Here is a 20,771-nt window from a genome sequence, read left to right on the forward strand (position 1 = left end):
TTTTATTCTTCTTACAGAAATCTAGTTGCATGTTGTCTTCAATGGCAATAGACTTGACTGTCTTCTCCCTGTGATGGCAAATATGCCGCTTATGCTGATGATAAGCCACAACAAGGTTAGAAGGTAAAAGCTAGGACCAAATCTGAGATGGAAATGAGGAACTTCATCCAGTAGGACACCAACTTCTACTGCCATTTGCACCTTTAAAGTCTTCTCCCAAATGTCTTTCGTCACATGGTGCTACAGGTTGAGGCAGGTTGTCTTTGCTTTTGGGATCTGAAGACGGTGCTGTCCATAATGTTGAATCCTACTTGCTTTTAGGTTGTTAGTCCTAAATATACATTCCTAATAAAAATAATAAGGCTCATCATGATTTTTGATCTCAAATTGGAGGTAAATCACCCAAAGGATTAATAATAACAAGGACTTAACTGAGCAAGAGCTGTATCTGTCTCCTTGGAAACCTTCATGAAGCCTGGAAACTCACCTCCCGTTACTGGAACCAAAAAGGTACTGGTTGGTCTAAAAAAAAATCACGCTAAACCTGTGGAAACCATCCAAGCATGTCGGAGGCAAGAACAGCTCTTGATTTCAGAGCTGGAGGCTACAAATAGCATCGAAATAAACGCTCTTGGCAAACCACCCATACAGCTGGTTTTCAGCATGTCTAAACAGTGTTGAGAAAGACTGTGCCGAAACTGCTGTCTGCAGCGAAGTGTGTGGTGCTTGCACACCGTCGAGCTCCTTCCTGCATGGCAGATGATGTCCATCTCCTTGCCGAGCGCAGGCACCATGCCGGGAGGAGCGTTTCTTGGCGGTGCTGACTCACTGGCTTTGCGCAATTCCGGAGTGGAAAAGTACCCATTGCTGGGACAAAGTACCTTGGTGGGTAGCCAGCGTTTAATTGCGCTTGGGATTTGCCTTTGGGTTACTGCATGGGAATGTTTTGCCTCGACAGGGAGTGTGTCATGCTGTTCCCAGGAAAATTCCTGCAAATATGGCCTTGTGCATGTGGAGTTGTTTTTTGGGGTTTTTTGACACCTGAAGGTGAAGCCTCCAATGTATGTTGGCGTTGTCACAGAGATGCTGTTTTGTCATCTTGTGGTGCCAACTATCAATAGAAACAGTCATGAAGACTTCTGGTTGGGATTGTGGCTTAAAGGAGAGCTTTCAGCTAATGAAGAACTGGTGATTTCTTTCTGTTGTTTTGAGGCTTTTGTTTTCTTGGTGGTTTTGAGGGCCTTTATTTCTTCTTATCTTGGGTACCAAAACTTTGCCACCACCTATTTGGGATGGCTTTGTTTTTTAAGGACTCTGAAGTGCTAAGCACTCTGAAGGTTTGTACTGCTTGTGCTGCTGAAATCAAGAAGCATTTGCATTGCTGTACCTCTTATGCACGCCCACCTATTAAAAATACGGACAGTTAACCAGACTCCTGGTCTGATCGATGGTAACAAACAATCACAATTAGCACCTTCTGTCAGACCTGGAGAAAGGCTTGTGTTCACTGAAATAAATCTACGTAAGGTTAGGTAGTCTTTCATTAAATCAAGATTCAGCTCTTTTTTTTTTATGTGCAGTACAACAATAATGAGGTCTCATCTTCTGTATCTAGTTATTAAATTTCTAATGGTTTTTTGCTTATGAGTTTATCCTGTTCTCAAAAAATCCTTTATTTTCTTCTCTTTTTGTTCTGTGCTTTCCCCCTTCCTTTTGGTTTAGTTGAGCTGTTTCCTGAAGTGCTGGATATGGATGCTCTCTAAAATACCTAGAATTCCTAGGGATTAAAGTTAAATTTTATTTTATTTTTTGAACAGTGTTGTTACTGCCTCATAGTGACCTGGCGTGATGGGACACTAATGCTGAAATCAACATACTGGCAGATCCCACACCCTAAGTCCCATAGAGGGAACTTCCAAAGGGCATCTTTTTACAGGAAGAAAAATGCCATTTTTGAGGTATTGCCCTGATCATGCCTTGTGTTTTTGGTCCAATTATTGGCTCACAAGGAGATTGATACTGGAAAGGAGAGATAAGGGAGGGAACTCAAAAAAAAAAAAAATTTAAAATTATGGTCATGTTTCTAAAAAGATGAGAAAATATCCTTAAAGCTTGCCCATGAAGCAAAGATCAAATTCTTCAGTGCAGCTCAGCGTGCAATGCCAGAGGGGTGCAGTGGCTGCAGTTACACTTTAGAACAAATTTGGTTCTTCTATGCAAGCTTCTTCGTTAACCTCCCCAACATGCAAATGATGCAGTGATTTATTTATTTTTTTAAGGCCAGGCAAGGTGACTAATGAGGGGAAAAATACAGTGTAGTGATGTCCAACTGTAGCAAGACTACGCTGCTCTAACTAGCACGCTTTCATAATCTTCGTTAAGGAAGGTCCAAAGTTCTTGACTCCGTTTAAAGCATTTGCAATTGACTTCTGAGCACAAAAATAGTCAAGATGAGCTCACTCATGGGTAATTTTCTAGAAATTACTTGCTGCACGTCTCTGTAGCAGGAAGAAATGAATAGTAGCCTGATTTTTGCAAGGGATGAGCCTATCAAACCAAGCGTGAAGAGAAGGAACAGCTTCTAGAAACCCTGCACAGGGTCTGTCTGTGGCTTTCAATGAATATTAGCATGGTTTATATAGGACAGAGGTTTTAGAGTGAAATCATTGCTTTGTGCCCCAGGGCTTCCTTCACTTCAGCACTGGTTTCTTAAGAAATCGGTTGTGTCCAGTTGCACTGGATGACTGCAAACCTGGATTTGGGTTTTAGACATAACGTGCCTGAATGTATTGGATCAAGGAGGAAAACCCATCACAGAAACTGGAGGGAAACAAAGAGAAATACAAGCAGAACGATTATGCATTTATTTAGTTCTTGCAGTTTTGCTGTAAAACCTTTTTTAAAAAAAAAAAATGAGCATTAATCTCAGCAAGTAATTTCTATACCAGCAACTGTCCCACTTGGGTGCATCTCTGCCATAAACATGCTGAATTTGGGGCTTCAGCTCCCTCTTTCTTGGAGGGAGACAGGAGACAGGTTGGGATGATGGAAATATGTTACTCAGATTCTCCGTTTTCACAAAAAACTCTCACGTTGCACGAGATTTGAACTCCTGGTACAGAGAGATCCTGTCTCCAGAGTGGTGCCAGGGGAACCTCTTGGAATAGGCAGCATCTGATTTTATGGGACAGGGCTAAATTTGCTTTTCTAGCTTTCTAGTTGACCTTTACTGGGTTATGTCATTGGTGTGAGTGACTTGTTCAGTCCCCTCAAGGCTAGGATCAACCAAGAGGTTTAGAAACTGGGGAGGACAGCTTTCTGCATCGATGATGGACTCATTTGGAGATGCAATTATTTATATCAGGGTGACTGGCTCTGGCCAGGTTAGGAGCTTACCCACCACATGGTCACAAGAAGATGATGTCTTTGCCTGGAAGGCTTATAATCTACTTCTCAAAAGCTTCTCACATACAGGGAATTGGGCTGTGAAGTAATAGCATTGTGGTGTTACAGAGACTACCCAGCACATGCCATCGTGGGGCATGGTGTTACGGAGAGCACTTCTGCTGACGTCTGTGCTGTCTGCTGATTCAGAGCAGACGGAGATGTTCATCCATCTGTGATGCTCTTCAAGAGGATGCCCTTCACTTCTAGTGATGAAGATGACGTTACAGCTCCTAAGTGTGTATTTGGATGGTTGGACCTTAAGTGACAGCCTGTCCTTACAACAGTTTTAAAACACTGCTTCCTCTGCACAGCTGCATTTTTGACACAGATCTAGCCAGAGTTTTTCAAGTTACTTAACTTGTGTTTGGGATCAAGTTCCTGGAAAAGAAATGGATGTGCCTCGTATCTGAGCAGCCTCATGCAGCCCTGGTGGAGTCCAGTTAAGTTTTGCCCTTCTTGAAGGGTGAAGCGTGGTCTGCAGGCTCTGTAGGGGTTAGAGATGAGGCGGGAGTGGGATATTCCACTCCTGGTGTTGAGATTGTCTGTCCATGGGGTTAAGCTCAGTGGCATCTGTGTGAGTGCCGAGGATGGGACAGTCAGTGCGCTGAGTTTTAAAACTCAAAGAAATCTCAGGTTTTAGCTCACTGCAACCTGTATTTTAGCACTGCCCCTGAGATGCGTGAACATCATTATTATCTTTACATGGCCAAATTTGTCCAGTCTGGCAAACAGATATCCAATCCCCAAAAGTCTGTTTTCCTATTTGCCTTTCATCTATCCCTCTCAGTTCTGTCTAAATTTACTTTTCCCCAGGCCAGGTGATGGAGGTTCTTGCGTATTGACTTGCCACTTCAGATCTGTTTGGCTCTGTGTTTCCTTCAAATATCTCCAGCAGTGGAGGCTGGTACTCCTGCTCCTTAACCTAAAGTTAAGTCTTCCTCTGCATCTCAAACCCACTGCATCTGAAGAGGGCTGGTGTCCAAGCAAGGTCTGACCCTGGCCCTGCAGAAACTGAAATACATTGAAAAGAGGCAAGAAGCGTTTTTAATCTTTTTATCAAACAGCAGAGCCCGTGTCCTTTCTGGGTTAGGATTCTGCTGTGCCAGAGTTTGGTGTACAGGTAAGACATGAGAAGACCTTGGTCACACTGGTCCACCTCTACAGAGGTGGAATACTGTTGTAGCCGTGCTTGTTTGCCTTCATTAGCCCTGATTCATGCAATATGAGCTCTTCATTGTGTAGGTGGGTAACAGCAGTGTCATCCTACCCTTGTCAGTTCTACCCTTGTCAAAGGGTTTTACATTGATTGCTTAGTGGAGGTAGTCCAACCTGCCCTTTCCAGTCTCCCTTAGCCCGAGAGCTGATTTACAACTCAACACGCTTTGCTTTTCTATTCCTTGTACGTCCGCATCCCTGGCGAGACTGCTTACAGAAGTGTGGGTTTAGTTGCTGCTTGATGTGGTGTCACATCTTGAGCTGGGACTTGCATTGCAGCCAGCCAGCAACCCTTCCTGACTTAGGCTGGTTGTCTTGCATCACCCTTTGGTTTCTCTAGTTCAGCTGTCTCTAGTTTGAACACTACACACTTTATTTCCTTGTGATTGCTGCAGTCTCTGAAAGCAAATATTGAGCATTACCCTGTAGAGAGAGGATCACCTTGCAGTGTTATCCTGAAGAAACCTGAGCTACTTGGCAGGGGGGGAACCTGAGATGCTGCAAGCAACCCAAGGAGTTGGAGCAGGGCTGCCTGGATGGGATCTTTAGATCTTTATGTGGCTGCTGCTCCCTGCTGACAGCTCTGGGCATCATGCATATATTGCAAAAAGCTCTTTCAGCCCGACCTTGCATGACCCAGCGCTGGGCTGTGCAAGAGGGTGTGCTGGGGGCGTTGTCTCTGTCTTCTCCTAGACAAGTCAGGCTTTGATTGGGAGCTTTTTTAGGAAAATAATGTGCCTCTGTGTTGAACAAACAGAAAAATGAACTGGTATTGATGCGTAGCTTGAGCCAGAGGAATTCAGAAGGTAGATACCGGAGCTATGTGAAGGTTGTGTTGCTGACATTTGGTCTGATGATTTTACCCCAAAGCTTTGCTGACCTGAGCATGTAAGGTGATCAGCTAATAAGAAAACAAATGATTCTCAGAGACACCTTAAACTCTTGAGCAGCTTTTTGTATTTATTGTGCACGTTGCTCACATGGTGCATTTAGGCCTTTGTTCCTAATCATTCCTCTTTCCAAACCCTGAGTAATTCTTGAAAATCATGGGTTGTGAATGCTCATTGTATCTTGATGGAAACTTACTGATCCTGATGGTGGCAGAGATGAGTGGAAAAACAGGGTGTTACATGTGCTCTAAACATGAAAGCAAAATTGGAAAAAAGAAAATTATTTTTAAAAATAGCTTTATTTTGATGTGCTCATCTTTCAGTGCAGAAAACCTGCCAGGTTTTCTCTTGATAGTTGTCTTTTTTTTTTCTGGTTTGCTTGTTGTTGGTTTATGGACATTTTGGGGCTAGCTATACTGGACTGGTTTTGTAGAAAAACAAAGTATTTGTCTTCACACCGTATTGTTTTTAAACAAACCTGAATTCTGTTACCATCTGCTCCATTCAGCAGGAAGGAATTTGAGATAAAATTTGAGCCCTTATCTGTGATAGCTATAGGGATAAATTTTCTAGGCTTAAGGCTATTTTTAATTGTTGTTAAAACTAACTAGAACATTTGTTATTAGAGAAATCATCTGATTTTTAGACTGAGCAATAGATGACTATTGAATAAGTAGATGTAGAAATAAAACATGTGCTACAGAACCTGTGGTCCAATTGATCTCCATGGTATGGATAATACTCTGGTTTATGGACTTTCTTCTTTCTATAATGGCATTGTAATCACTGTTTGCATGGAAAAGTAGGAGATTGAAGAACTGTTAAGGTGTTTTAGATAGCTCTAGATATAGCCTGTGGATAGAGAATTGACATCACATTAACAATCACTTTCTGGGGATCTCCAGCAAGCCACTGTTTGGGGGGCCGTACTGGTGAGCAAATCTCTCCTATACTAATTTTGCACGAGACATCGAGCTAGCTGGGTTTCTGGTATTGCAGGTCATAACTGCATTGAGCTCTCTGTGTGAGAAAGGCTATCAGTAGAGTCAAATGCATTGGTCATCTTCAGACTTCAGTAAGATGCAATTCTGCCTGGGGGATGCTGGTACTCCAGTGTAACTGGCCACTTCGTAATCTGCAGAACAAGATTGTTTTGGCTCCCTAGTAACTCTACACCTTCCTCCCAGTATCCTCACTGACATTGCTTCATAAACTTTTCCACTTACTACTAATCTCTCATTGCTCTTTTTTTTCCCCCCATAGCTGGCACCAGAAAACACTCTGATGTCCTTCCAGAAGGCAGTGGAGCAGAAGATGTATGGAGTCCAAGCTGATGTTGTACTGAGGTAAGCCACTGTGCTGGTTGGTCTGAGTCTTGCTGTGGATGGCCCAAACTATGCTGGTGGGTCTTTCTTATCTGGTGTGTGTCTGGTTGTTACCACTTTTTCCCATTGAAAAGGGCTCTTGTGATGAACGTAGAATCATAGAATCATTTTGGTTGAAAAAGACCATTAAGATCATCTAGTCCAACCATTAACCTAACCCTGCCAAGTCCACCACTAAACCATGTCCCTGAGTGCCTCATCCACACGTCTTAAATACCTCCAGGGATGGTGACTCCACCACCTCCCTGGGCAGCCTGTTCCAATGTCTGACAACCCTTTCAGTGAAGAAATTTTTCCTAATATCCAGCCTGAACCTCCCCTGGTGCAACTTGAGGCCATTTCCTCTTGTCCTATCGCTTGTCACTTGGGAGAAGAGACCAACACCCACCTCACCACAACCCCCTTTCAGGCAGTTGTAGAGAGCAATGAGGTCTCCCCTCAGCCTCCTCTTCTCCAGACTGAACAACCCCAGCTCCCTCAGCCGCTCCTCATCAGACTTGTGCTCCAGACCCCTCACCAGCTCCGTCGCCCTTCTCTGGACACGCTCCAGCACCTCAATGTCCTTCTTGGAGTGAGGGGCCCAAAACTGAACACAGCATTCGAGGTGCGGCCTCACCAGCGCCGAGTACAGGGGCACGATCCCCTCCCTACTCCCGCTGGCCACACTCTTTCTGATACAGGCCAGGATGCCGTTGGCCTTCTTGGCCACCTGGGCACACTGCTGGCTCATCTTCAGCCGGCTGTCGACCAACACCCCCAGGTCCTTTTCCGCCGGGCAGCTTTCCAGCCACTCATCCCCAAGCCTGTAGCGTTGTGTGGGGTTGTTGTGACCCAAGTGCAGGACCCGGCACTTGGCCTTGTTGAACCTCATCCAATTGGCCTGGGCCCATTGATCCAGCCTGTCCAGATCCCTCTGCAGAGCCTTCCGACCCTCCAGCAGATCAACACTCCTGCCCAACTTGGTGTCATCTGCAAACTTGCCGAGGGAGCACTCGATCCCCTTGTCCAGATCATTGATAAAGTTATTAAACAGAACTGGCCCCAAAACTGAGCCCTGGGTGACACCACTTGTGACCGGCCACCAACTGGATTTTGCTTCAGTCACCACAACTCTTTGGGCCTGTCCATCCAGCCAGTTTTTTTACCCAGCAAAGAGTGTGCCTGTCCAAGCCATGAGCAGCCCTATCTGATAACTCCCAGCTGTCTCCATTTGTAATGCACAGATGCTACTAATTGTTTCACTTAGATGATGATTAAAGGTGAAGTTGTCCAGGTGGGGGAACCTGGATACCTTTGTCATGAAACTAATCTTCATTTGCAGGAAGACTGTAGTTTATCCTAGAGCTTGCTTTATTGCAGTGAAGCACAGCACCTGGTTTCTAGCCTGGCTTGAAGTCAGCTGGCCTTAGGAAGAGAGAGAAGTGCTTAAATGGGACTTTTGCTGAGGCCCCCGAGGTGCAGAGAGAGCAGAGATCCCAAACTGACTTCACTGTACTGCAAGTCTTCAGGAGAGTTTTTACCAGCCTTGAAAAACTGTCACAAGAATTTAGCAGCCCTTTCTCTTCCTCCCCTCCCTCGCATGTCGTTAATGCTGGGGGAAGGAGGAACCCTGTGATACTGTTGACTGTCAGAAAGTCATTCCTTGGAGGCAAATGTTGAACTGAATTAACAAGGCCAATTTAGAGAGGGTTATTTCAAGAACTGTGCTTTGTTCCAGGAGTTTGATAATTCTTTAATATTCTTGTTCCTTTTCTGAACTGTGTTTTTTGAGTGTGTTGCATAGATGTGCAAGAGGGCAGAAGTGGCATGAAGGGAACAGTATTGCCTTATCTTGGTGATTCCTCAGTTTGTCTCAGTTCCAGTTATCGGCTTTGAGTCTTTCTTGTATTTATATTTTCTTTTTCCCTGACCACTTTGGAGATCGGTGTTGATGGAAAGATACTTTTGCCTGGTGGAAGATGGGCTTCTGAAGTTTAATTGTTAGGCTGTTTTTTCATTGTTTGTATAATTGTTTGAGAACAAATGATATAAAAACTAAAGGAACTTATTCCACCTAGGGAGTGGAAGGTCATTGTGGAAGGATGGAAGGTGAATCGGGATGTTTGCAATACAATTCTTCTTTCAAAAATCAGTTCATTAACAGTTGTGAAGGGACAACTACTTGACTGTCCACACTCGCAAATGAGCACTCAGCTCATGCGGTGGCTGAACTTGTTGCTTCCATTAGTACTGGCCGGGGGAAAGCTGGACTCCAAGAGCTTTCCGTGTTGCCACTCAACAGCTGTCCCAGAGGAGCACTCCAAGGCTCTCTCTAGGAGACCCAAGTGTCTTTATAAAAAGGGGATTCCATTGACCTTCAGACCAAAAAGTTGAGCTATCAGTACAGCTGGCAGCAACTTTGGGAAGGGTTTGCAGCACAACACCCATTGCTGTCCTTATCCCTTTGAAAGATGCTCTTTGTGCCTGTGGCTTGATGGGTCCACTCCACCTGCGATGTCCCCAGGACATCCCTCCTGGGATGTCTCCATGTTCCTCTAGTCACGTATCAGCCATAGGTGGGCTGCTTGGACATAAACTCAGACCCATTGCATTCTGCTCCCTACCCCGGTACACACCCCAAACTGGGTGGCCCTGGTTATAAAGCCCACTTTGCTTCAAGCAGCAGGAGCATAGCATCACTGCGTGCTCCTCTCTCATCTTCTACCTCCTCCCACATCTCTTGTTCTGAAGCTCTGATTTCCATCTCTGAATTATGTTTTCAAACATGTGCCTGCTAATATGTTGTGGTTAGCCTTGGGTAGAGCTGAGTGACTCTGCAAGGGGAAGGATTAGATAGGAGGGAGCGAATGTTAAGTGCCCCGTAGGATTTCTGCACTGTGGTTAAGGCTTAGCAGTATCTGATGATGCTCTGCTATGAGATGTTAAGACCTAAGCTCCTAGCTCCCTTAAACACTCCACACTCTTAATTCTGCAGTTGCTTAGCATTTTTTTTAAACTGTATTTATTAAAAAACCTTCTGATTGCAGCAGTGTGGTGTGCTGCTGAGCATGGTATTGCTGCATCAGCATGTTGCTTTGGGTTGCAGGGGGAAGTAGTTGGCACAGTGCACGCTAGAAATAGCAAATAAAGATGCCAGTGACCTTTGTGATAAGGGACTTCTGCAGGCAATGGTAAAGCTGAGGCAGCATTTGCTCCATCATCTAAAACTGGTTTTTGTTTTCCCTCTAGCTCTGGGGGTGAGTGCTCCGAGTTGTTTCCTAATTCAAATGGGGTTTGTATTTTAACCCCATCTCCTTTCCAGCCTTAATGTGAATCTTCTATTAAGAATATGGGCTCCTTGATTTGGAAACTGTTGTTATAATCAGGCTGGCTATGCTGGGTTTATCTTGGTTTCTGAGTGCGGACAACTGTCCCCCTGCCCTTGACAGAAACCGTCACTGCCCTCTGTGGTGTTACCACTGATCCAGCCACAGAAAATTTGGCTGGAAGATAGTTTAAAGAGCTTTTTAGGTTTCCCAGAACCATTATTCTCTAATATCTAGAAGGCTTAAAAACCGCAGGGCATGCATTTGGCTACTTAGTTTCATCTGAGAGGAGGTTTTTCTTTAAGATGCAGGAACTTAACAACTCATGTGATCATAGCTGTTTCCCAAAACCAGTTTTCAACTGGAAAAGGCAATTTCAGAGCAATTTTGGTAGCTTGGAGCCCTTGCATCTTGCTGAAAACCTGTGAACATTAAGTACCCCTATAGTCTGAGAGCCTTTGAAAACCTTACTCATCATCTGCTATTAACAATTTGAGACTATTTGTGTGTCTGTACATACAGGGTATGGAAAACCTCTGACATTATTGGGAGCTACAGACATTGCAGAAAGCTTTGGTTAGTGTGAGCATTCAGGGTGGGTGTTCTTGTCCAAGCTACCTGAGTTTGGCACTCTAGAAATTTTTGAGGGGATAGTGGAGTGGTAGGGAGGGAGGGGAGGGAAGGGATAAATAGGGTTATGTCAGCATTTGAATGACTGCAAACATCTAGCAGGTATCTCACAGACTTTTTCCTCTGGGTGCATCTCGTTTCAACCGGTCTTGGGGATGCGTTAAGCTGCTTGAGATCTTCACAATGATTTTGATGTGAAGCTGTGAGAGAGGCTGGAGTGGGAACAGGCATTTCTCTAGTACTGTGTATGTGGTTGTGCACCTCCACCTGTAATGGGGCCCCTGACTGTCTTTGCAGCTATGATGGAGTGCCATTTCTGATGCATGACAAGACACTCAGGAGAACAACAAACGTAGAGGAAGTGTTTCCAGAGCGGGCCTATGAGCACTCCTCCATGTTCAACTGGACCGACCTGGAAAAGCTTAATGCTGGAGAGTGGTTCCTACAGGTGCGTTTGGCCATGGAGAAGGGTGATCTGGAGCCATGGCTGTGGGATGAAAGCTCATGCCTAAACCCTCTTTGAGGGGGAGAGGTGTAGATCCATCTCCTTGGTGGAGTGGTCTGAAGTGCAGCTGGACCAAAAGTCCACAAAACACATTTAGTTCTGTCCTCTACTAAACTTAGACTTGGTCTAAAAGACACTTTGTCTTTCTGTGCCTCTTCCACCACCTGGAAGAAGGGGCCTTAAGGCCTGGTTGACACCACAATGAACTTCCCCAAGGAAAGGGGAATGTGTTTATAAAGAGAACAGAAAAGGCAGCGTGTTATATGCTGTTCCCTTCTCCTTATTTTACTTTTGGAGACAATTATCTTTACAAAGAAAAAGCAAGAAATTCAGTCTTTGAAGTCCAGGGGGGAAGAACTGCTATAGGATGGGCTTGACCCATCCTTTAGCATGCAGCCAGGTTGCAGGTGGGATTTCTTCTTCCCAAGCTGCTCTCTGGCCAGTGGCCGTAACCTTCTTGGAGAGCATTAGCTGCTGTCTGGAAGGAGGGCTGCAGCACTCTGGCACACTCATGCAAACTTGAATGTGTCTTGCTGAGGCATCGTTGCAGTGATGCAAGCTCAAATACTACTTTCATGTGCCTGCTTGGTGTGCTTGCTCTGGGTGCTTGCTTGGTAGAAGCCTGAAACCACTGTAGCTTCATTGCCATTCAGATCTGAGCTGGTCTGAAGGTGTGATGGGGATGTTTATGTATTACAGCTGCATGTGCTGCTGCACAGAAACTTGGTTGGCCTGCAGATGTGGTTGTGGGAATGCAAGGAAAACTGCTGCTTGCCAGATGAGAAAGGCTAAGACAGCAGCTGGAAGGTTGCTTTTTGGGATGTACTTTGAAGCAGTCATTCCTGAATGTCCTTAAGTCAGGAGCCCATCTCTTCCAACAGCCCATAGCTCCTGTCTGATCATTCTTAGTTATATAACAGCTAGTCCTTTTTATTTTTGGATTCTGAAGAATCCTTGGTGATCACGTACATAGTGTGAGAAACTACATTTTTTTAGCTGACTACCTTGGAAAATTACGTTTCTGCCTTATAGCTCTGCTGTCCCTTTGAAAATGGGGTGACCTGCCCAGCACACCTTGCTTTTAGTGACCTCCCCTTGAGTAAGGAAACTGAGGCACGGAGCTTCAGCAAGCTTCAAGATGGTCATCAAGCGTAGCTGTCAGCTGTTGCCCAGGTGGCATAGAAAAAGATCTCCACCTGTATGGGAGGAATCTGGGCTTTGTGGCACTAATGCTGGGATGTGCTTTGCTTTCAGAACGACCCTTTCTGGACAGCTGGATCTCTCTCAAGGTCTGATTACTTGGAAGCTGCCAACCAGTCAGTCTGCAAGCTGGCAGATATGCTAGAGGTGATCAAGGACAACACATCGCTCATCCTGAACTTCCAGAACCTGCCACCAGCTCATCCTTACTACAGCACCTACATCAACATCACCCTGGAAACCATCCTGGCATCGGGAATTCGGCAACAGGCTGTGAGTTCTGTGGGTTTGGTGATGTTTCCAAAATTGCCCTCCTTACGGGTTCCCAGAATCCTTGAGTATCTCATTTGATCCATTTGAACACTTGATTTGCAATGCCACTTTATGCCAAGAAGTCATGCTGAGGAGGACTGTGCCTCCAGGCTGGTGGTCCCAGAGGCTTGATAGCATCTTGGACTGTACTCATGGTAGTATAGCTAGTAGATGAAGGAAAGTGATTATTAGTCTGACTCAGCGATCACGTGTTTTGTGTGGGGCTCACCAGTACAAGACAGATGATGTTGATAAACTGGGGCAAGTCCTGCAGAGGACACCAAACTGGTCAGGGGGCTGAACATATGACGAGAGGCTGAGGGAACTGAGTCTCTTCATCCTAGAAAAGGAAAGGCTTTGGAGAGCTGCTATTAGGTCTCTGCAGTACTGGCAAGGAGGTTGTTGAGAAGTTGGACCGAAGCTCTTCACTGAGCTGCATGTCAGGAGGATGGGAGACTATGGTCATAAATTGAAACAGGAGAGGTTCCTACTGGATATAAGGAAACTAATTTTCCCTATGAGGGCAGGCAAATCTTGAGACGGACCCAGAAAGACTGAGGGATCTCTATCCTTGGCACTTTTCAAGACACAACTAGACAAAACCCTGAGCACCTTGTTTGAAATCGGTGCTGGCCCTGGTTTGTGTTGGAGTAGACATCTCCTGAGGTCCCTTCCCACCAAGCGATTCGATAAGAGCCTTGGACACAAGAGAAGAGGCTGAGACCTGGAGGCCAGTTGTGAGCAGCAGAGAGCCTTTCCTCTCCCTCCGACTCCTTGGTTTTAGATAACACTTGTCCCTGGGCTGAGCAACTGTTAGCCTAGAGTCAGCTTCTGCTTGGAGGAGAAATGGATGTCCTGGAGGATAAGGGGTTTTCAGCAAAAGGAGGTCTATGTATATGCAGAGATCTCTTCCATTTCTGCCCCAGAATTGTCCTTGCTGGGTTATGCCAAACATTTTAATTTCCAGCTCTGAGTGGTTGCAGCCCAGCCAGCCGCCTTAGCTGTGTCCTCTCTGACCACAAGGTATAGACATTCGCCCAGCCCATCAGGAGCTCCCTCTGATGCAATGATCTCTTCTGGAGGGAGAGCACCACTACCCATGTGCCAGAAGGGCACCCAGACCTGGGGACTCTGGGCATCCCTTGGTAAACTTCTCTTCTTGACCTGGCTAGGGAAGAAGATCTGGTCCTTTCACTTGTCCTGTGCTCTCCCTTGAATATGTACTGCTTGAAAATGGCATAGTGAGGCTGGCAGGTGGAATGACTCCATCACTCGCAGATCAGATACTTCATCTGTACCAATTAGGTGCATCTGCAGGCAGACAAGTTCAGCACTGACTTGTGCAGTGATGGGCCCAGGAGGGAGCAGAGCTATTTTTCACTTCCATCTGTCTTTCTAATGACTGACACTGCCACCCAATTTCCAATTAACTACGTGGCTGCAGTGACAGTGTTATCCAGAAGCCTCTGCCAGCTTGGCTAGATCCAAAGGAGGACCATGGTGTCTTCTCCTTGGATATTGGAATGGAGAGCAGGAAAAAAATAGACAAAACATAGACCTGGGGTCGTAAAGTGGTATTTCTCACCCATGTTTTATGGTTCCCTATGGAAAATGCATATGGCTGCATCTGTGCTGCTCTGATGCTTTGGTAGATGAGTGTCACTGAGTTATTAAACATGGGTTAAAGCAATGCAATGCCCAGTGGTACTGCTGAGATCATCTGATTGGGCCCAGCCTCTGCATGGCACAAGTCATAAAACTGCCCAGCTTGGTTCCTGCATCCACTTTACATCTGGCAGCTGAGTGTGTTAACAGTAATTAATTTCACACGCTTTTAAAGCTTGATATGAACTTAGGGAAACCCTTGCCCTGGGTTGGAATAGATGTAGCCCTGATAAAAGAAGGTGATTAAAACTAGTCTTATCCATGGGATTATGGGAAGCATCTCCTGTGCATCCTGTCTGCACTGCAGATTTTATGTCCTTAGTTCTCTCTGTGTCCTGAACTGGGCAGGGAGGGCAGGTTTTCAAGGATACACCATGTCTCTTGGTTTAACGGGTATGGTGGTGTTAGTTGATGGTTAGACTTGATGATCTTACAGGTCTTTTCCAACCTTAGTGATTCTGTGATCCTTCTCACGAGCCCTTGGCCTGATCCCTTTGTATCTCAACCGTTTTCACGTCCAAGATTTTGTGCGTTACAGCCCTCTGGGGTTGCGAACAATCCTGAAATGCATTTGAATAGAGATGTGGGAGGCTGTAAGTGTCTCCTAGACAATGTCTATGACAAACAAGGTAGTCTTTCACATGATTTTGCTTCTGGCTTGGTGTAAACTGTCTGTCTTGTGTCACCAGTTTTGTGAATTGTCTTTGCCATAGCAGTCCTCTGTCTTGCTCCCTCCACAGGTGATGTGGCTGCCGGACACAGAGAGGCAGCTGGTCAGACAGATTGCACCGGGTTTCCAGCAGACATCTGGCCTCAAGCTGGATGCAGAGCGCATGAGGGAGAAGGGCATCGTGAAGCTCAACCTGCGTTACACCAAGGTCACAAACGAGGATGTCAGGTACAGCTCTGTTTGGACACTGCATGATAGCCCATGTGCTCCACAGCGGGTGTCCACGGCTCTGTGCATCCTTGTGCCCTGCACGCATCCCTGGCCCAGCAGCATCTTTTCTAATCATCCCAGGCTGTCTTATCCTCATAGAGGTTTCTTTTCAGATGGACTTGCTCTTGAAAGCTTGAGCTGTGGAAGCTTCTCCCTGCCTATCACCCAGAATCTAGGCTGTTCCCAGGAGTGCACAGCTGACTGTAATAACTCTACATGCTAATTCAGTATATGACAATCCTTTTTGAAATAAAAATATATGAATTGGCTGATTCTTATTACTTTGTCAGCTCCGGAAAAAGTGACAGCTTTTCACACCAAGTACCTCCAAGTGCTGTTTCATCCTCATTAGCAGCTGCCCTTTGCTTCTGTTTGTCTGCTCCAGAGTTGCTACTGCAGGATTTTGATTAGTCCAAAGTCTGGATATGATTTCAGAAATTTCTCTTTGCAGAGAATTCACCCATTTCATTACTGTTCTTTGTCAGCTATTTGGACTGGCCAGGTCTCCTTTTTAATGAGATTGGCACAGCGTGGGGTTCCTCTCCTTCTGCTTGAACTGTGCGGTGTTAGCTCCGAGCTTTGTCCCCTTCTCGGAAAGGGTGGATTGTCTCTAGTAGAGCTTTTCTATTTTTTAGAGTTTAATTTTTTTCCCTCAAAGAAATATTTGAAAATGAAACAGGTTTGCAGAATAATATCTTCAAAGGAGCTGTCTTACTATGTTTGGGCTGAAAGTAGAGAAGAGCTGAGCCTGCAGCAGTATGAAAGCGTGGTCCTATTTAGTGTAATCCAGCGGTGTCTTCCCGTGGCTGCCAGCAATCGGTCTGGTTGCTTGCCCTTAAAACCAAGTCTGTGCTTTACCTGCAGGATAATTCCTGCCTGGTTTCCCCCCTACGTATTTGCTCTATCTCATGGAGAGGACCATATGCCAACTCTCTCATCTAGCCCAGCTCATCAGCCCCAATCTCTCATCAATCTCACCTCAGCTGTCTCCAAAATCAGACCTGCCACCTAAGTGTTTCTTGAACCCCGAAGGCCTTATGGTGCCCAGTCAAATGTTGCTGCAGTCCTGTAGCACGAGCCAGAGCAGGCTCAAGAAGCCCTGGTATAACACAGTTTCCTCAGTCCCCCCAAAAAATCAGCTCAGGATGTAACATTGCTGTGACCACCTCTGCCCTTGAGAATCCTTTAGCCTTTGGAGCAGCTTGATCATGTTGCGAGCATAGAGATGTCCACCTCAAAGTGCTTTGTTTGATACCAAATTGCAAGGATTAATCTCTGTGCTGCCCATGCAAGGGAGATTAGTGATGCTTCTGCTTCGTAGATAAGGCAACAGAGTAATTTATGCAAATCCTGTGGGTACAGGGAGTCCACTATCAGTGCTTGGTTTGCTGCTGGCGGCTCCTGTACCCCAGCTTGCAGTTTTAGCTTCTTGGAAAATGACCTCAGGAGACTGGAAGCTATAACTCTGCGACCGTCCCCAAAACAAGGGCATGGAAGTTGTAGGAATTGATGTTGGAAATGCAGTCTGTCAGTTTTTAATTAAGTAAATTGCCTATGAAGTGTTACAGGCATCTGAGCCAGATGTTAATTTTACATCAACATGATGAGGCGGTTATTAGCAAAACATGATGTGCCCATCATTCATGAGGAAGTATCTCAGATAGGCTATGGCCTGGGTCAGATAGCACCCAAGAGGAGAAGAAAGCTTTCAAGTTCAAACCATTTGATTGCAATGCCCTTGGGTAGCTTATGAAGCGACCGTGCCTTGTTAAAAAAAAAAAAAACTATCTCATGCAATTCAAACCTAATAAATCTAGCCATGATTACAGCGGCGGCTGATGGCAAGAGCTCTCCTCTTGGAGATGAGGGTCTGACGTTTGCTGAGGGACTCACATCTCACCCTGTCTGTCTCCTGGCAGGGACTACGCCATGGCGAACCTGAGCGTGAATCTCTACACTGTGAATGAGCCCTGGCTGTACTCCATCCTGTGGTGCGCCGGCGTCCAGTCAGTCACCTCCGACAGCTCCCACATCCTTCGCAAGGTGCCTTTTCCCATCTGGTTAATGGTAAGCACGGTGCCTGGGAAGCTGCTGTTAACCCCTGGAAGGAGGGGATGCAGTGGAGGGGTGTAGAGGTGGCTGTTGGCCACTGCAGCAGTATGTTTAGTGGGTTTCTCCAGGAAGGTTTGGTTGGGTTCAACGTGCTGTTGGGCTTGAGTGTTTTCACCCTCTGTATGCCTGAGCCCCGAGATGGTAACGGATCGAGGCTCCTCTTGCACAATCCCTTCCTTCAGATGGCCTTGTCTGTCCCCATACAGGGTTTGGGAGCCTTGGAGATTGTGTTGCAATGCCCCATTTTAACCCATGTGATTTTTCTATTCTTCTGTAATGGAAAAACACCTTTCCAGCTTTGCTGAGCAGCTGTTAGAGTTGCAGGAGAAGCAGGCACACAGGTGAACCAGAAAACCTGACTTCCATGTTTCAGGCAGGCTTCAAAACTAGCTTTTTGCCTATTTTTAATACCAAATGAAGACAAGTGTTACCTCTGGCTACCCCATTGCCGGACAAGGAACAACCAGAGATCAAAGGTAGCCTCCTTACCCATCATATTAGCCAGTAAACTCTCTGAAAACTCCGCTAGTGCTTTTGGTCTCTGAACCAAACAGAAATATTCATGTTGGGGTGGAGGGAAAATGATGAAATAGTTGCATCAAAGTAGTCCCAAAACAAGAGCTCAGCTGCAGAGGTGTAAGTGCATGTGATGGAGAGGCTATTCTCTGATGACAGATCCTGTCAGGGGTAGGACAGGAGGCAACAGTTTTACCTGCCACTCTGGCAGAACTGCTTGGGAAAGGGGAGAATAAAATGAGCACAAGCAGAATTTAACATTGATGAGTTATCTGCACCTTTAGCTGGAGGTAGGACCTCAAGACTACTCTTGGATGAACATCTATGCTCGATGTCCTTAGCCTTAGCTTAACCTACTGCTTGTGTCTGTCTACGCAAATTCACACTGGTGCACGCTGAAGCTGGAGAACTGAAAATGGTTTTATAAAGGCAGAATCTGCTGGCAGAAGAGATTATCGTCATCTGAATTGCGCTGCTGCAACATCTGTCCTCCACTACAGCTGGCAGGAGTTGTGTGCACATCACTGGCAGCTTTTTACTCTAAAAACCCATTTGCGGCTGATACTTGGAACCCTCCTCCAAGGGCTCTCCCATTTGCTGGATTTCCAACTCTGATGTTTATATCACTGGCAGCATAAAAATTCCTTGATGTCCTGCATATTGAAGTGCCTGGGTGATGTCATCTAACCAGCTTTGCTATCTGAGCCCCCTCCACCACGTGGGACATGGCTCAGGAGCTGGAGCGAAATGGTTGTTTCTGCCAGGCTTTGGCTGCCCGGTACCCTCAGGGGCTTCGTTGGGCTTTATTGCCAGATGAGCAGTGCAAATCTGCTCTGCTCCGCTCCACTCACCCAGGGGCCATTTGCAATCGCAAAAATACCTTTAACTTGTGTTTCAGTTAAGTAAAAGGAAAAACAAAGAAGAAAATATGACAGTCTCTCTCCCCTCTACTCTTGATGGAAAGCTGCTGGTAAGAACAGAGGCCATCAGACACGGCATGGAGGAGGGCTTCAAAAAGCTTGAGCTGGGGTTCAGCCCATAACTTGATGTCCTTAAAGCAGGTGCCCAGTGTGAGACCCCTCTCTGCAATTTTGGGGATCTCCCTCAGAGCCAGGGTTTGAGTCTCTCTCTGCCCAATTACACTGAAGTGATGAAGGGTTTGACGGGCTGCAAATGTGAGGATTTCAGGAGCAGGACTTATTTTGGGTAAAGTTTATTTAAAAAAACCACCAAAATAATCCCACTGAAACAGCCCTGTCTAAAAAAGGGGAACTGCAGGTGAAACACAGCAAATTCCTGAGCAGGTCTTGGTGTGGATGGAGCAGGACAAGTTGTCTCTGCAATAGATGTTGCTGACCAGTGCTCCCTCCTCTGCAGCGCTGAGGAGGCATCTGTGCACCGGGCACTCCTACTAATGATGTGTGTGGGGTGCATGTCTTTGAAAAATTCCAGTTTTCTCCTTTTGATCGCCTTGAAATTCTGGTTTTATCACTTGATTTGGTACCAAAAACTTCTAGCTTTGAGCTTTCTGCAGGACTTTTAAAATATATATATATATATATATATGTAGTACCTGTAATCAGGTGCTGGAGTTTTCCCAGAAAGCTGTGTTTATGTCTACCTGTTGCTTGGGTATATCATAGGAAATGCAACTTTTGTCCCACAGGAAAACCTGCTATTTAGGTTCTTCGGTTGTGAAATACCAACAGTGGCATAAATAAAAAAATTTAGATGTGTAGATTTTGTTCTAACTTAGAAGACCCTTGAGTTTTCATTCAAAATAATTATGACGGCACTCTCCTGCCAAGAAAATGTGAAACATCAATTTTGTGTCTGTTGGTCTTAACAGATGCAGCAAACGTAACATTAAATGTCACCCTTCCGTAATTAAGCTGGAAAATACAAGCATTAAATCTCCATCAGAAGCATTGGCTAATTAAAGAACTGCCCTGCTAATTCTGTGGTACGCTTTTCATTGAGACATACGAAGATTCACTGAGCAGAAAAACAGGTTGTTCGCTGCTGGGAGACAGAGGTAGCAGAGTTGATGGCTCCCAACCGGTTTTATCCATGTCACACTACCATTGCATGAACTCGTCTTTATGCATTATGTATTCGATTTCTCTAATGACATAGTACTTGTGTGCATTAATGATGGTGGGGGCTGTGATGGATCTGTCTGGTATGAAATCAGCAACCTTTTCCTGGTTGGGACTAGTCCAAGTCTGGGATAGGAGAAACTCGTTAGCATCACTGGTGGCTGTCCTGGGTAGGTGCCTTCTGAGCCTCATCAGGAGTTTATTATTATCACTGTACTTTGTTGTCTTTGGGCAGCACAAAAATCAATGTGAAGTAGTGTGCTTCTGTGCTGAGTTCAGACGATGGGTTCAGCTGGGTTTAGCTGGTGTGATGACCGCAGCCACTTACACCGGCAAATGAAGCCAGAGCTACCAGTGCCTTAAAGGACAGAAACTGAGAATTATGTGCTTATAGCATGGGGACTGTGCAGAAGAGCTAACATTAGCACTCAAAATGGACCTTGCATGTCTCACGTGCAATGTGTATATATTTCTGTGTTTTCCCACAGAGTTGGATTTCCAAACAGCATCTTACCCTCACCTCGAGGTACAGCTGAGAGAGGAAACTTTC

General features: G+C 45.6%; 1 protein-coding gene across 1 annotated transcript in view; it reads left to right on the forward strand.

The window, feature by feature from the left end:
- Positions 1-20,771, forward strand: part of GDPD5 (glycerophosphodiester phosphodiesterase domain containing 5) — a 113,340-nt gene that overhangs the window by 83,227 nt on the left and 9,342 nt on the right. The window contains exons 8-12 of the mRNA XM_059820922.1: positions 6,816-6,898; positions 11,170-11,320; positions 12,632-12,850; positions 15,295-15,452; positions 17,414-17,561. Coding sequence (XP_059676905.1) covers positions 6,816-6,898; positions 11,170-11,320; positions 12,632-12,850; positions 15,295-15,452; positions 17,414-17,561 — 759 coding nt within the window. The remainder of the gene's footprint in view (positions 1-6,815; positions 6,899-11,169; positions 11,321-12,631; positions 12,851-15,294; positions 15,453-17,413; positions 17,562-20,771) is intronic.

The sequence above is a fragment of the Gavia stellata genome, chromosome 1 (assembly GCF_030936135.1).
Source record: "Gavia stellata isolate bGavSte3 chromosome 1, bGavSte3.hap2, whole genome shotgun sequence".
Classification (NCBI taxonomy): Eukaryota; Metazoa; Chordata; class Aves; order Gaviiformes; family Gaviidae; genus Gavia; species Gavia stellata.